At 41.1% G+C, this 17,546-nt stretch overlaps 1 protein-coding gene across 1 annotated transcript in view; it reads right to left on the reverse strand.

Moving 5' to 3' along the window:
• Nucleotides 1-17,546, reverse strand: part of GCNA (germ cell nuclear acidic peptidase) — a 46,786-nt gene that overhangs the window by 12,627 nt on the left and 16,613 nt on the right. Inside the window, exons 8-11 of the mRNA XM_044306681.1 lie at nt 14,556-14,706; nt 14,233-14,377; nt 4,230-4,365; nt 3,337-3,541 (exon numbers count right to left, since the gene is read on the reverse strand). Coding sequence (XP_044162616.1) covers nt 3,337-3,541; nt 4,230-4,365; nt 14,233-14,377; nt 14,556-14,706 — 637 coding nt within the window. The remainder of the gene's footprint in view (nt 1-3,336; nt 3,542-4,229; nt 4,366-14,232; nt 14,378-14,555; nt 14,707-17,546) is intronic.

Genomic DNA, 17,546 nt, shown 5'->3' on the forward strand with positions numbered 1-17,546 from the left:
TGACCCTGGGAGAGTAGGGAGGCGAGGCGTCCACCGCTTTCCCATCTGAATGGGAAAAAAATATAAAAAATCTTCAGGAGCTTCCCTGCAGAGCAGGGAGGTATTGCCTCCTATTGACACTAGAAAAAAAAATGAAGCTCTCTCTCCAGGCTGGAGGGGGTATAGCTGCCAGGGGAGGAGCTAACAGCTTTTAATGCGTCAACGCCTCCTAGAGGACATAGCTATACCCACAGTTCCTGTGTCCCCCAATGAATAAGGGCGAGAAAAAAATTAAAGAAATTTAAAGTAAAAAGGAAGAGACTTTAAGGAGAGACATGGCAGTAAGGGAGGAAAGTATGGTTAAACAAAAGCCTCAGGGAGCAAATAAAGCATGGCAGGTAGCATCTAAGCACAGAATAAGGAGCTTTTTGTTAGATCAAGAAGGTACTGGAAGGGGGTAAACAAGGCGGGCTCCTATCTAGAATAATTAATAAGCGGGAAATGGTGGCAAATATAGCGATGACTAGGAATAAGGAGGGCATAACCTATAGTGACCCAGAAAAGATTATGGGGTTTAAGGATTATTATGCAGACTTGTATTCTACACAAACCCGGTTAGATCATTGTAGACTGAGGGGCTTTTTCAAGGATATTGCTATTCCCAAACTTAATACCACCCAGCAGGAATGCTTGGATCGACCCATCTCATTAAATGAGGTGTTATCTGCAATAACTGAATCTCCAATGGGGAAAACAGCAGGCCCAGACAGATTACCCATGGAGTTATACAAGTTAGATGGGGAGTTTTGGTCAAATAAATTATTGGAGGTTTTTTCATATTCAAAACAAATGGCTTATTTGCCCGACTCAATGGGGGAAGCAATGATTATTTTGATTCTCAAAGAGGGTAAGGATAGTTTAGACCCGGGTTCTTATCGTCCAATATCTATGAATAATGACCAAGAGCCTGGCTAGGATTTTGGCGAAAAGACTGAAAGGAAAGGAGTATATACAAAGTTGGTACATTCAGACCAAAACTTATTTATCCCTGGAAGGTCCACATCAGGATTTTCGGCAATTTGTAATGGGTGGGGGAGGACCCTGGTCAGTGTCCTGTCCTGTCAGTGGATGCGTCAAAAGCTTTTGATCGTGTGTAATTGGATTTTCTATGGGAAATATTAGACCAGAATAAAATCTCTATGCAGATGATTTCCTTTTCTTCTTGGGGGATGCTAACAAAGATCTGGACTATGTGATGACCGTTGCATTTTGGGAGAAATTCCGCTTAAATTAACAAAAGATAATAGGCTTATGCTTTATAAATCCCTTTTTTTTTTTTAGCTTGGTTAGTGGTAGCTAGAAGATGGATGAGAACTGAGGTTTCTGCTGTTAGGGAGCAGACAAATGTGAGGAATTTAAAAACAGGTCCATCAGAAAAGCAGGTTACATAAAACAAAATGCAAGCCTATGAAAGAATAGGGAGTAATTGGAACAACTTTATGAATATAAACAGCTATTTTTTTTGTTTTATTTTTTGCTCCTCTTTGCTCTTGGGGTGGTGGTGGTGGGGTGTGTTTGGGCTGTTTTGTTTTATAATTCATACAATATACTATGAATGTTGCATATATATGGTATTTGAACAATTTTATTGCTGGAATAAACATTTTTAAGAAAGAATAAAAAATAAATAAATAAAAAAAGGCAACCGAGTGTTTGCTCATTCATTGGCTGAATGAATAAACAGGCCAATTATTGGGCACACCATTTAATATGAATTGCTGCCATTTAATTTGCAGGGAATGTCAGCGGTTGAGTCATATTTATCTCCCAGATGGCATCTAAGTTGCTCACATTTACCTTTCCTGCCTATTAGTTTGCAGTCAATGTTGTCTAACAATACATACTACATAAGTGTTAAAAAATTATTCCTAAATGTACAAATGTTAAATCTTTAACATAAATCTTGAAACTTAAAGGCTATGTACATCTTTGGAAGCCATGTACACTTATTATTGCATTGTGCCAATTTTGAGGTAAAAATACATTTAAATTGGTCTTTATTAAAAATATGGTGTCCTTTTTTCTGTATACAGCAGACATGCTCTAGTACCAGCCTGTGTATTTTGTGTCTTTTCCGTCAGTTGGGGGAGCTGAGAGGCTCCTCATCTCTGACCTTCTAAACACTCATTGTTATCTTACTGATAAGAATGTGTCTTAAATAAGCGCTTATGACCTAATTTAGAGGTTAGGTTTATTAGACTAGTGAAGAAAGTGAAAGTACCAATCACACAGCTAGGAACAGTTAACCCTTTGAGACAGAACAGCTCAATAAACTTAATAAAAGCCCATTGGGGAGAAAAAAAAAAAAAAAAAAAAAAAAGTTAAATGCAATAAAATAAAAAATATGTATATATAAATTTCCTCCATAGGTGTACATAGCCTTTAAAGGGAGTCTGTCACCTCCATATGGCCATATACAGTGCACTATAGCACACCTATACATGAATGTAATGGTACCTTTGTCTTTGTACATGCAGAAGCTGGAAAAACTAGCTTTGATTGATATGCAAATGAGCGCTTGCAAGTGGCGTTCACTGTGTTGGTGCCCAGGCTGCCCTGCCTTTTTCTATTGTTCCCCCGCCCCAGTCTCTGCCCGCCCTCCTATTCCCTTGAGTCATCCTAAGGTCCGGCCAAGATCCCGCGACTGTGCACTACCTCGCCGGGCCAGAGCATGTGCACTGCGATGCCCATTGTTGGCACGGCATCGCTTTAACTACTGCGCATGCTCTGGCGAACGGTGCAAAACCAGCCGCTCGCTGGAGCATGCGCAGTAATTAAAGCGATGCTGTGCCAACAATGGGCATCGCAGTGCGCATTCTCCAGCCCGGCGAGGCAGTGCAGTCGCGGGATCTCGGCCGGACCTTAGCATGACGCAAGGGAATAGGAGGGCGGGCATATGCAGTGGCTGGGGCGGTGGAACAATGAAAAAAAGGCAGAGCAGCCTGGGCACCAACACAGTGAACGCCGCCCCTGGGCACTTGCGAGTGCTCATTTGCATATCAAAATTTGTTTTTCCAGCTCCTGCAAGTGTAAAGACAAAGGTACCGTAACATTCATGTATAGGTGTGCTATAGGGCAATATAAGCACTGTATATGGCCATATGGTGGTGACAGACTACCTTTAAGCAACAGAATAAGTTGTCATGAATCTTTATTCCATAAAAACCTAATCTGTGGCCAGTAAAAGATAGTCCTAACAGGTAACCATAGTATGCTCAATCTAGAGGTACAAAACCACAAAATAATGGTACAACTGGTAAGCCTATATATGTACTATCAAATATATTTGCAACTTACGTGTTTTTGCAACGTGAGCATTCATAGGTGAACTTGTAGTTTATTTCATAAGTGTGACATCGGCTCACCATTGGTAACTCTGGGTGTACAAGTGTGGACTTTCGAGCATAAAGTTTCCAGTACTGCCCATGCCCATCTCTTACTCCATTAATGAGCCAAGTGGCAGCATGGCAAATTTCATGGATTAACGTATCTCTGAGTCGATCTAAAGATAAAGACTATTCTTAGTAAGTTTTGTAAAGCTTACTGTAATTCAAACTAGTATTGTTCTTTGTTAGCTTCCAACCATATATACACTCAACATTAAACTACAACACCAAGAAGGAAAAGTCCTGGAATTAAAGAAATCACAGGATTCAGACATGTTAACGATATGCAAATTGTAACAAAAATGGAAACAATATTCAAAACATTTGGATTTATTCAGTATCGCACAGAAATACACGCACTTACATGCCATGGCATGCTATCAATATAGTTAGTAATGGTTCTGCCATGCTGAATCCACTTGGGCAAGCAAATCATCCGCTGCTGGCAGCTCCCTTTGCAATTGCTGACCAATGATGTCCCAGATGTGCTTAATGGGAGACAAGTCCAGAAACACAGCAGGCCATGGTAACAAGTTTAGGCCACAGGGCTGCTCACAGTAGAACAAGCAATATACTGCCTGGCATTGTCCTGTGGAAAAATGGCTCCTGGCAATACCACTGGTTCCACAGCAACAAAATATTTGTAAAGCGCTCTTCTCCCGTAGGACTCAAATCTGTTGGTTGCTACTTTGATTTGCATAATCTAACAGCCTGTCCTTAGTGTTGCAATTTCAATGTTGAGGAGTGTAGTTAGCAGTAGTCTTGCCTTGAAAAGCTATAATATATAGGTTATTTTAAACTTACCTGCAGAATCACAAACTTTCTCAGATAATTCTATCCTGGCATAGCGATCCAATGTTTGCCTTTTCTGCCCTGTAACACAATAACCAGCGGTTTTTCTCATCTTTTTATTCCATGTTATTTCTAAATTCTCAGGAAGCTGAAAAACATAAAAACAGATCAGACTATATTAAAGGGTTGTCCGATGTAAAAAATAATTTGGAGCAGGGACACTGAAGTCTGGACATTTGCCTATACCCCCTATGCAAAGTTAAAACTTCTTACTTTATTTCTGTTGAAAAGGTTAACTTATACTGTTTATTACTGTGTTACTGCAATATATATCCTGTTCATTATCACAGCATTTACATGGCTCTGTGGAAAGCATTAATGAATACTAGGAGACTGTTAGGACTTTGAGAAGCTGGTAATTTTCCACAGCTGCCATAGGGTTTAAAGACAACCCTGTTTTGGAGGGGGAAAGCCAGACTTGTTTACCACAAAAAGCAGACAGTCTGACCTTTTGAAAGTCTGGTTTAGCTCTCTTAAGTCTGGAAACGCTCTGTCATTGCCATTGAGTATCATTGAAGCTCTAATGTAAGTCTATACAAGACAGGAGTTGAAACAATGTATTTGTTTGTGCTGAGCTTCTCCACTCCATCCCTACCACTAGAAGGTTCTGATCTAGCTAGAAACTGCATTTAAGGAGAGCAGTCAGAGCCCCTAGTGTGCTGCAGTTAGGGAACAGTGCTTGGGGGGGAGACTCATGCCAGCCTGCATGAGTGACCAGAAGAGGACATCGAGATGAGGATGCTGAGCCACAGACCATGGGTCACTAGCCCTGTGACCAAGGAGCCACCCAGACTACTGAGCTACAGACCGTGGGCTCTTAACCAGGATGGCCAGCTAGCTCAGGAAAGACAGCTAGCTTCCAGGAAAGAGACTCTGCCATACTACTCAGTGACCAAAAGGAGACACAGCTGGTGATGCGCTGCAACAGAACCTGGATGAGAGAGAGAGTGAAAGAGAGAGAGAGAGAGAGTGAAAGAGAGAGAGAGAGAGTGAAAGAGAGAGAGAGAGAGTGAAAGAGAGAGAGAGAGAGTGAAAGAGAGAGAGAGAGAGTGAAAGAGAGAGAGAGAGAGTGAAAGAGAGAGAGAGAGAGGTGAAGAGAGAGAGAGAGTGTGAAAGAGAGAGAGAGAGTGTGAGAGAGAGAGAGAGAGTGTGAAAGAGAGAGAGAGAGTGTGAAAGAGAGAGAGAGAGTGTGAGAGAGAGAGAGAGAGTGAAAGAGAGAGAGAGAGTGAAAGAGAGAGAGAGAGTGTGAAAGAGAGAGAGAGAGAGTGAAAGAGAGAGAGAGAGAGTGAAAGAGAGAGAGAGAGAGTGAAAGAGAGAGAGAGAGAGAGTGAAAGAGAGAGAGAGAGAGTGAAAGAGAGAGAGAGAGAGTGAAAGAGAGAGAGAGAGAGTGAAAGAGAGAGAGAGAGAGTGAAAGAGAGAGAGAGAGAGTGAAAGAGAGAGAGAGAGAGTGAAGAGAGAGAGAGAGAGTGAAAGAGAGAGAGTGTGAAAGAGAGAGAGTGTGAAAGAGAGAGAGTGTGAAGAGAGAGAGTGTGAAAGAGAGAGAGTGTGAAAGAGAGAGAGTGTGAAAGAGAGAGAGTGTGAAAGAGAGAGAGTGTGAAAGAGAGAGAGTGTGAAAGAGAGAGAGTGTGAAAGAGAGAGAGTGTGAAAGAGAGAGAGTGTGAAAGAGAGAGAGTGTGAAAGAGAGAGAGTGTGAAAGAGAGAGAGTGTGAAAGAGAGAGAGTGTGAAAGAGAGAGAGTGTGAAAGAGAGAGAGTGTGAGAGAGTGAAAGAGAGAGAGTGTGAGAGAGTGAAAGTGAGAGAGTGAGAGAGTGAAAGTGAAAGTGAGAGAGTGAAAGTGAAAGTGAGAGAGTGAAAGTGAAAGTGAGAGAGTGAAAGTGAAAGTGAGAGAGTGAAAGTGAAAGTGAGAGAGTGAAAGTGAGAGAGTGAATTTATTTTATTTTTAACTGTACAACACTTAAAATAGATAAAGCAACAAATGCAAACTTAATCCGATGAGGACATAGCATTTTTTTTCAATTAAACTCCCTGCCTTCTCGGAGCGAAATTTAAATAAAATTTTCCGTTCACACAGCTGTATGAAGTATTTTTTTTTGCAGGACAAGTTTCACTTCTTAATGTCACCATTTAATATTGCATATGAGGTAGTGGGTATCTGGGAAAGGAGAAAAAAAAAAAAAAGTTCTAAAAAAACTACAACTGCACCAATTTATGGGTTTTGTTTTTAAAGCATTCCCTATATGGTAAAACTGACCTGTTATCTTCATTCTGTGGTTCAGTAGGATTACAGTGATAACATTTATATGGTGTTTATGTTTTTAGTACTGGAAAAAATTGAATCTGGGAAAAATGATAGTTTCTTTTGATCGCCATATTCTGAACTCCATTAGATATCCATCTACAGAGGTGTGAGGGCAATGATTGCAGGAACAATATCTAGTTTTTTTTTTTATACAATGTGCACTGTATGGGATAAATTACTTATTACTTCATGGGAAAATAATACTTTATTAGTACAAGCATTTTTGGCCATAGCATTGCAAATTATTTTGTTTGTTTTTAAAGTTTTCTTTTTAGTCTCCTTAAAGGGGTTCTCCGGGAAAAATAATAATGAAAAAACATTATAAATAAACTCTTAAATGCCATTTATTTATAATGGCTTGTTTAGTCTAGGGGACAATCAGTGGAGATAAAATGGCAGCTCTTAGACTTACGATAACAAAGTCAGTCCATCTCATGACATTGCAGAACGGCCGGTGTGAGAAAGCAGAGCACAGATCCCTACGTAAAGTCCGCCGGTCTTAGCACTGTGAAGATGTACATTATGTGCAGATGACAGCTGAGGTAACTACTCCGCTGTGTCCCTGTGCTTCAGAAAGGAGTTTACCTCATCCCGCACTCGGAGACTGAAGGGTAGGAATGAGGAGCATCATTAGAAAACACTTCAGCCTTCGGGTACAGGATGAGGTAAACTCCTTTCTGAAGCACAGGGACACAGCGGAGCAGTTCTCAGCCATCATCTGCACATAAGGCCTCCGACACAGGCATAGTGCTCCCGTGGCCGTATTGCGGGCCGCAAACTGTGGTTCCGCAATACAAGGGGCACCAGCCCTGTGCATGCCGCATCTCCGGATGCATGCCGCATCCGGAGATGCGGTGCAGAAGGGAAGCACGGAACGGTACCACACGGAAGCACTATGGAGTGCTTCTGTGGTGTTCCGTGACGTAAAAATATAGAACTTGTTCTATCTTTTTGCGGAATGGATGAATCACAGATCCCATTCAAGTGAATGGGCCCACGGTTGGTGCCTGTGCATTGCGGACCGCAGCACGGGCCCAGCCAGCACACCGCCATGTGAAAGAGGCCCAAGTGTGATTTTATAGCAAGCCAAAAGAATCGGCTACACCTAGCTGCACACAAAACATGTCATCCATCCTAAGTCACAGTGATAAAATTTGGTTGATATTTAGACTACCTTCTGCTGTCTACATTTAAGATACAGTTGGGCCCCTTTCACACGGGTGAGTTTTCTGTGCGGATGCAATGCGTGAAGTGAACGCATTTCACCTGCACTGAATCTGGACCCATTCATTTCTATGGGGCTGTGCACATGAGCAGTGATTTTCCCGTATCACTTGTGCGTTCTGTGAAAATCACAGCAAGCTCTATTTTCTGCGTTTTTTTATGCAACGCATGCCCCATAGAAGTGAATGGGGCTGCATGAAAATCACAAGCATCCGCAAGCAAGTGCGGATGCAGTGTGATTTATACGCACGATTGCTAGGAGATGATCGGGATGGAGACCCGATCATTATTATTTTCCCTTATAACTGAATACAGAATGCTAAGTAAAATAGGGCTGGAGGGGTTAAAATTTTAAAAATAATTTAACTCACCTTAATCCACTTGTCGGCATCTCTTCTGTCTTCATCTGTGAGGAAAAGGACCTTTGAGGACGTCACTACAGGTCCTTTTCCTCACAGATGAAGACAGAAGAGATGCCGGCTACGCAAACAAATGGATTAAGGAGAGTTAAAAAAATTTTTTTTTAAATTAACCCCTCCAGTCCTATTGTACTATGCATTCTGTATTCAGAATGCTATTATTTTCCCTTATAACCATGTTATAAGGGAAAAATACTACAATCTACACAACCTTGAACCCAAACCTTCTGCTAAGAAGTTCGGTCTGGGTACCACAGTCAGTTTTTTCATGCGCGTGCAAAACACATTGCACCCACACGATAAAAACTGAACAACGGAACGCAATTGCGGTCAAAACAGACTGCGTACCTACTCGCACGGGTTTGCCGCAATGCACCCAGGACGCATCCGGACAAAACACGACGCCCGTGTGAAAGAGGCCTTAGTAAATCTACCCCAGTGAGGAAACATCCACAGTGCAGGAAGAAAGTAGGTAAACTCTTGAATTTAATAAACTGTAGATTTCCCTTTAGCAGCAAACGCCACAAACTAACATTTCCTTCAGTGACAAGTAAGATTTGCAGAATTTTGAAGAATTCTTAGACTAGTCTTCCCTGCAAATGTTTCAGCTAATCAATATTTCCTGGATGCATCATGTGCACAGCCTTCTTCAGGTAATGCCACATCGATGGGGTTAAGGTCAGGACTCTGACCCAGCCATTTTAAAAACACAAGTCTTTTTTTCAATTAATTTGTGTCCTTTGTGATGTGGTCTTGTGGTATCACCCAACAAATCTTAACCTTTCCAGACATCCACTGCAAATGTCAGATTTCGAGTCTTTAAAAATTGCACCCGCTTATGAACACCATAGCTGCTGGGTTTATGCAGTTTTAAACATCAGACACCTGGGGCTAATGTCGGCATGCGAAAGCACGAAACCTTGACTTTTACATCTGTAGTTCCCATGGAACCCTGCAGGTAGATTGCTTCTCCAGTACACTGCAATCTAATGATTTGCTTATTATAGTCATCTAGGGTGCCTTAACCACTTCACATCTGGGCCATTCCCCCTTCCTGACAGAGCCTAATTTTACAAATCTGATATGTGCCACCTTATGTGGCAATAACTTTGGAAAGCTTTTACTTATCCAAGCCATTCTGAGATTGTACTTCATGACAGTGGTAAATTTGAGTCAATATATTTCCCCTTTATAAAATAAAATTAACAAAATAAATTGAAAAATGCAAAATTTCTATTTCTCTACTTTTAAAACAGAAAGTGATACCACAAAATATTTATTACTTAACATTCCCCATATGTCTACTTTATGTTGGCATCATTTGGGAAATTTCATTTTTTTAGGTCGTTAGAAGGCATTTTAGAAAATTTTCAAAACCCACTTTAAGGACCAGGTCTGAAGTCACTTTGTGGGGCTACCCCATTGTAGAAACTACACCTCTCAAGTTACTCAAAACTGATTTTACAAACTTTGTTAACCATTTAGGTGCTCCACAAGAATTAAAGGAAAATTTCACTTTTTGGGCGGATTTTCTATTTTAATAAAAAAAAAAAATATTTAACACAGAGGGTTAACAGCTAAACAAAACTCCATATTTATTACCCCGATTCTGCGGTTTACAGAAACACCCCATACGTGGTCGTAAACTGATGTAAGGGCACACGGCAGAGCGCAGAAGAAAAGGAGCGCCGTATGGTTTTGGGAAGGCAGATTTTGCTGAACTGGTTTTTAGATGCCATGTCCCATTTGAAGCCCCCCTGAAGCACCCATTTTGGAAACTAGGGGATAAGGTGACAGTTTTATTAGTATTATTTGGGGTACATGTGATTTTTAATTGCTCTACATTACTTTTGTGAGGCAAGGTACCCAAAAACTGGCTGTTTTGGCACTGTTTTTTTCTTACAACATTTATCTGACAGGGTAGATCATGTGCTATTTTTATAGAGCAGGTTGTTACGGACGCAATGATATCAAATATGTCTACTTTCTTTGTTTCAGTTTTACATAATAAAGCATTTTTGAAAAAAATTATGTTTGTCTCCCCATTTTCAGAACACCATATTTTTTATTTATCTGCCGATAGCATTTAGGAATTATAAAAAAAAAATAAAAAATGAGGATGACAGACAAATTTATAAGATTAGGCAGAGAGAGGCCAAACAAGTTATAAGAGCTTCTAAAGCACAGGCAGAAGAGAAATTAGCTCAGTCAGGGAAAAAAGGCGATAAGGCATTCTTCAGATACATAAATGAAAAAAGGAAACTAAAACAAGTAATTACCAAATTAAAAACTAAAGGAAGGTATATGGAAGAAGATAAAGAACTAGCTGACTGCCTCAATAAATACTCCTGTTCAGTTTTTACAAAGGAAAATGAAGGAGAAGGACCTCAGTTAGGAAAGAAGACTAATGAATCTTGACGCATGTGTCTTTACAGAGGAAGAGGTTCTAAGTTAACAGTCTAAAATTAATACAAATAAGTCACAGTGGCCTGATGGTATACACCCAAAGCTAATAAAGGCACTCAGCGGTGAACTAGCAAAACCATTAACAGATTTATTTAACCAATCACTGGCAACAGGAGTCGTCCCAGAAGATTGGAAATTAGCAAATGTTGTGCCCATTCACAAGAAAGGTAGTAAGGAAGAATCGGGCAACTATAGGCCAGTAAGCCTGACCTCAATAGTGGGGAAATTAATGGAAACCATACTTAAGGAGAGGAGTGTGGACCATCTAAAATCCCATGGATTGAAAGATGAAAAACAGCATGGGTTTACTTCAGGGAGATCATGTCAAACTAATCTTATTGATTTTTTTGATTGGGTGACTAAAATAATAGATGGAGGAGGTGCAGTAGACATCGCTTATCTAGACTTTAGTAAGGCTTTTGATACCGTCCCACATAGAAGGCTTATCAATAAAGTGCAGTCATTGGGCTTGGACTCCCATATTGTTGAATGGATTAGGCAGTGGCTGAGGGACAGACAGAGGGTTGTAGTCAATGGAGTATAGTCAGACCAAGGTCTTGTTACCAGTGGGGTACCTCAGGGATCTGTTCTGGGACCCATATTGCTTAATATCTTTATCAGCGAAATTGCAGAAGGCCTCAATGGTAAGGTGTGTCTTTTTGCTGATGATACAAAGATTTGTAACAGGGTTGATGTTCCTGGAGGGATACACCAAATGGAAAAGGATTTAGGAAAACTAGAGGAATGGGCAAAAATCTGGCAACTAAAATTTAATGTTGATAAGTGCAAGTTAATGCACCTGGGACGTAAAAACCCAAGAGCAGAATATAAAATCAGTGATACAGTCCTAACCTCAGTATCTGAGGAAAGGGATAATTATTTCAGAAGACTTAGGCCCCCTGCACACGATCAGGATTGCGTGCGGATTTTCCGCGTGGATTTGCGTGCGGTAAATCCGCACCGTAGGTCATGTCCATTGTATTCTATGAGAATTTGAAATTCTTAATGCACACGATGCGGATTTTTCGTGCGCGGATTTTGACCTGCGGTGCGGATTTTCAAATCCGCGACATGTCAATTAATTTTTTTTTTCCTGTCCGGATATCTTGCGGATTTTCTCCATTCACTTCAATGGAGAGGCTAAAATCCGGATGGTACACACACACAGTGCGGATTTTGATGCGGATCCGCATCAAAATCCGCATGTATGTAATAGGAAGGGGAAATGATGTAATAAAGGAAGGAGAATCAGCCACCATTTTGTGTCTGTTCATTGCAGCAAGAGAAGGAAGCAATATACTACATATAGTATATGGAGACGCAATATACGTCTCCATATACTAGAATGTACTGTCGGATTTGAGAATTACTGTACGTTGAAATCGCGATGCGATTAATTTAACACAAAATAATCGCATGGCGATTTCAACTTAGTACTGCTATATTCCATATTCGCCGAATATGGAATATAGCAGTACTAATGGAGCGTCCCCATCACCATGGGAACGTCTCCATATACTAGAATGTACTGTCGGATTTGAGAATTACTGTACGTTGAAATCGCGATGCGATTAATTTAACACAAAATAATCGCATGGCGATTTCAACTTAGTACTGCTATATTCCATATTCGCCGAATATGGAATATAGCAGTACTAATGGAGCGTCCCCATCACCATGGGAACGTCTCCATATACTAGAATGTACTGTCGGATTTGAGAATTACTGTACGTTGAAATCGCGATGCGATTAATTTAACACAAAATAATCGCATGGCGATTTCAACTTAGTACTGCTATATTCCATATTCGCCGAATATGGAATATAGCAGTACTAATGGAGCGTCCCCATCACCATGGGAACGTCTCCATATACTAGAATGTACTGTCGGATTTGAGAATTACTGTACGTTGAAATCGCGATGCGATTAATTTAACACAAAATAATCGCATGGCGATTTCAACTTAGTACTGCTATATTCCATATTCGCCGAATATGGAATATAGCAGTACTAATGGAGCGTCCCCATCACCATGGGAACGTCTCCATATACTAGAATGTACGGTCGGATTTGAAACGTTGAAATCGCGATGCGATTAATATAACACGAAATAATCGCATGGCGATTTCTACTTAGCACTGCTATATTCCATAGTAGGCTAGAATTAACGAATATGGAACATAACAGTGCTTAAGTTGAAATCGCCATGCGATTATTTTGTGTTAAATTAATCGCATCACGATTTCAACGTGCAGTAATTCTCAAATCCGATTCTCAAATGATGTCACAGGAAATGATGTTAAAAAAAGGGTGTATTTTTGTTCTAGAGAGATGTTGAAAAAATCCGCATGCAAATCCGCACCAATTAATGCGGATTGACCGCACGGATTTGCCTGTGAACACCTGCGGATTTCAGTGCGGATTCTCCGCACATGAATCCTGAACGTGTGCATGTACCCTTAAAGGTAGGCAGACAAGGTCACAGAGCAGCAGGAAATGCTAGCAGAATGCTTGGGTGTATAGGGAGAGGCATTACCAGTAGAAAGAGGGAGGTGCTCATGCCGCTCTACAGGGCACTAGTGAGACGTCATTTGGAGTATTGTGCTCGGTACTGGAGACCATATCTCCAGAAGGATATTGATACTTTGGAGAGAGTTCAGAGAAGAGCTACTAAACTGGTACATGGATTGCAGGATAAAAAACTTACCAGGAAAGATTAAAGGACCTTAACATGTATAGCTTGGAAGTCGAGACAGAGGGGATATGATAGAAACTTTTAAATACATAAAGGGAATCAACAAGGTAAAAGAGGAAAGAATATTTAAAAGAAGAAAAACTGCTACAAGAGGACATAGTTTTAAATTAGAGGGGCAAAGGTTTAAAAGTAATATAAGGAAGTATTACTTTACTGAGAGAGTAGTGGATGCATGGAATAGCCTTCCTGCAGAAGTGGCAGCTGCAAATACAGTGAAGGAGTTTAAGCATGCATGGGATAGGCATAAGGCTATCCTTCATATAAGATAGGGCCAGGGGCTATCCATAGTATTTAGTATATTGGGCAGACTAGATGGGCCAAATGGTTCTTATCTGCCGACACATTCTATGTTTCTATGTTTCTACTGAGCATTCTGTATTAAAGAATGCTATTATTTTCCCTTATAACCATCTGCACTTGCTTGCGGATTCTTGCGATTTTCACACAGCCCCATTCACTTCTATGGGGCCTGTGTTGCGTGGAAAACACACAATATAGAGCATGCTGCTATTTTCGCGCAATGCACAAGTGATGCGTGAAAATCACCGCTCATGTGCACAGCCCCATAGAAATGAATGGGTCCGGATTCAGTGCAGGTGTTATGCGTTCACCTCACGCATTGCACCCGCACGGAAAACTCGCCCGTGTGAAAGGGGCCTAAATAACCAGATAACAGCTCAAAAGATAACAGGAAGAAACAGAGGAATTGGATTCTGCTGCAAGGAAACCAAACATTGAGACTAAATGGCGATAGTAGTAGTGTGTATAAACCAAATGTTTGCAACAGAATACCTTCTGCTCAAATACGGTTTTGTTGTAAAGGTTGTACAATCGTGTTGTCAACTCATGTTTTCTTTGCTTGAAACTCTTCACATATATGGACGTTGAACAGGAAAGATCTTCAAGGAAGCAGCCTTCTACTTTACACAGACGTCTCCTGGTAAAAAAGAAGGGGAGGGGGAATTTTAATCTCCAGATATATTTTCCGAACACACAAAACATGTACACCATCGATCAGCCTTTTATCCCCATTACATTAATTTCAACATTTATCAAATTTATTAAGAGCTGTGTTCTAGGTTACGCCATTTTGCGCTCTTTTTATGGTTACTCACGTTTTCTCTGTAGGGGTCCACTCCACATAATGATCTGGTTCCTTCAGAACCTTCTCTTTAGAAAAGTATGGACTTGAAAACAGGTCTGTCTGCGATCTGGGTTTCCTTTCCTTTGCGTTTGTTAGATCAAAGCATGGCACTTTTGCTGGTTCTGACAACACAAAAACATACAGAAAAGCAAATCTCATTTATTACTCACATATTTAACATTATTAACTTATGATAGGCCATCAATATTAACGGCTGGACAGCCCCTTGTAGTATAAGTGTATAGGAGGTCTGGAGATCAGAGATAAGCGCTACACATTAGCCGTCAGGGGATTCAAAGAAAACAGAAACTGAAAACCTGCAAACGGAATTAAAACGGTCTTCAGAGATTTTCTATACCGATGCCCTATTCTCTGGATAGGTCATCAGTGTCTGATCAGTAGGGATCTGACACCTGGGACCCCCGCCGATCAGATGTTTTGGGGAGGCAGCAGAGCTCCTGTGATCGCCACTACCTACATTGTATAGCAGCTGTGCTTGGTAGTGCACATTCAGCAGCCCCATTCACTGGAATGGGGCTGAGCTGCTCCTAGTCCACATGAATGTGTCTTCACTCAGCCTATGAAAAGCTCACAGGAGCGCCAATGCCTTCTCAAACAGCTGATTGGTGGGGGGCCACCACCCCCACGTGTTGGACTCCCACCGATCAGATACTGATGACGTCAGCAGTATAAATACCTCAGAAAACCCCTTTAACCACGTCAGGCCCCCTAGCTGAAACACCCTTAATGACCAGAGCCACTTTTTACACTTCTACACTACACTACTTTCACCGTTTATTGCTCGGTCATGCAACTTACCACCCAAATGAATTTTACCTCCTTTTCTTCTAATAGAGCTTTCATTTGGTGGTATTTCATTGCTGCTGACATTTTTACTTTTTTGTTATTAATCGAAATTTACCGATTTTTTTGCAAAAAAAAAATGACACTCACTTTCAGTTGTAAAATTTTGCAAAAAAAACAAAAAACGACATCCATATATACATTTTTCGCTAAATTTATTGTTCTACATGTCTGATAAAAAAAATAAAAAAAAAATGTTTGGGTAAAGGTTATAGCATTTACAAACTATGGTACAAAAATGTGAATTTCCGCTTTTTGAAGCAGCTCTGACTTTCTGAGCACCTGTCATGTTTCCTGAGGTTCTACAATGCCCAGACAGTACAAACACCCCACAAATGACCCCATTTCGGAAAGTAGACACCCTAAGGTATTCACTGATGGGCATAGTGAGTTCATAGAACTTTTTATTTTTTGTCACAAGTTAGCGGAAAATGAAGAAGATTTTTTTTTTTTACCTTACAAAGTCTCATATTCCACTAACTTGTGACAAAAAATAAAAACTTCCATGAACTCACTGTGCCCATCACAAAATACCTTGGGGTGTCTTTCCAAAATGGGGTCACTTGTGGGGTAGTTATACTGCCCTGGCATTTTAGGGGCCCAGATGCGTGAGAAGTAGTTTGAAATCAAAATGTGTAAGAAATGACCGGTGAAATCCGAAAGGTGCTCTTTGGAATGTGTGCCCCTTTGCCCACCTAGGCGGCAAAAAAGTTTCACACATGTGGTATCGCCGTACTCAGGAGAAGTTGGGGGAATGCGTTTTGGGGTGTCATTTTACATATACCCATGCTGGGTGAGAGAAATATCTTGGCAAAAGACAACTTTTCCCATTTTTTAATACAAAGTTGGCATTTGACCAAGATATTTATCTCACCCAGCATGGGTATATGCAAGATGACACCCCAAAACACATTCCCCAACTTCTCCTGAGTACGGCGATACCACATGTGTGACACTTTTTTGCAGCCTAGATGCGCAAAGCGGCCCAAATTCCTTTTAGGAGGGCATTTTTAGACATTTGGATCCCAGACTTCTTCTCATGCTTTCGGGCCCCTAAAATGCCAGGGCAGTATAAATACCCCACATGTGACCCCATTTTGGAAAGAAGACACCCCAAGGTATTCAATGAGGGGCATGGGGAGTTCATAGAATTTTTTTTTTTATTGGCACAAGTTAGCGAAAATTGTTTTTTTTTTGTATTTTCTCAAAGTCTCCCTTTCCGCTAACTTGGGACAAAAATTTCAATCTTTCATGGACTCCATATGCCCCTCACGGAATACCTTGGGGTGTCTTCTTTCCGAAATGGGGTCACATGTGGGGTATTTATACTGCCCTGGCATTTTAGGGGCCCTAAAGCGTGAGAAGTCTGGAATATAAATGTCTAAAAAAAATTTACGCATTTGGATTCCGTGAGGGGTATGGTGAGTTCATGTGAGATTTTATTTTTTGACACAAGTTAGTGGAATATGAGACTTTGTAAGAAAAATAAAATTAAAATATCTATTTCCGCTAACTTGTGCCCAAAAAAAAAAAAAAGTCTAAATGGAGCCTTACAGGGGGGTGATCAATGACAGGGGGGTGATCAATGACAGGGGGGTGATCAGGGAGTCTATATGGGTGATCACCCCCCTGTCAGGCTCCATTCAGATGTCCATATGTTTTTTACGGATCCATGGATCGGATCTGCAAAACACATACGGACGTCTGAATGGAGCCTGACGGGGGGGTGATCACCTATATAGACTCCCTGATCACCCCCCCTGTCATTGATCACCCCCCTGTAAGGCTCCATTCAGACGTCCGTATGATTTTTACGGATACATGGATCGGACGTCTGAATGGAGCCTTACAGGGGGGTGATCACCCATATAGACTCCCTGATCACCCCCCCTGTCATTGATCACCCCCCTGTAAGGCTCCATTTAGACTTTTTTTTTTTTGGGCACAAGTTAGCGGAAATAAAGTCTAAATGGAGCCTTACAGGGGGGTGATCAATGACAGGGGGGGTGATCAGGGAGTCTATATGGGTGATCACCCCCCCGTAAGGCTCCATTCAGACGTCCGATCCATGTATCCGTAAAAATCATACGGACGTCTG

The sequence above is a fragment of the Bufo gargarizans genome, chromosome 9 (genome assembly GCF_014858855.1).
Source record: "Bufo gargarizans isolate SCDJY-AF-19 chromosome 9, ASM1485885v1, whole genome shotgun sequence".
Classification (NCBI taxonomy): domain Eukaryota; kingdom Metazoa; phylum Chordata; class Amphibia; order Anura; family Bufonidae; genus Bufo; species Bufo gargarizans.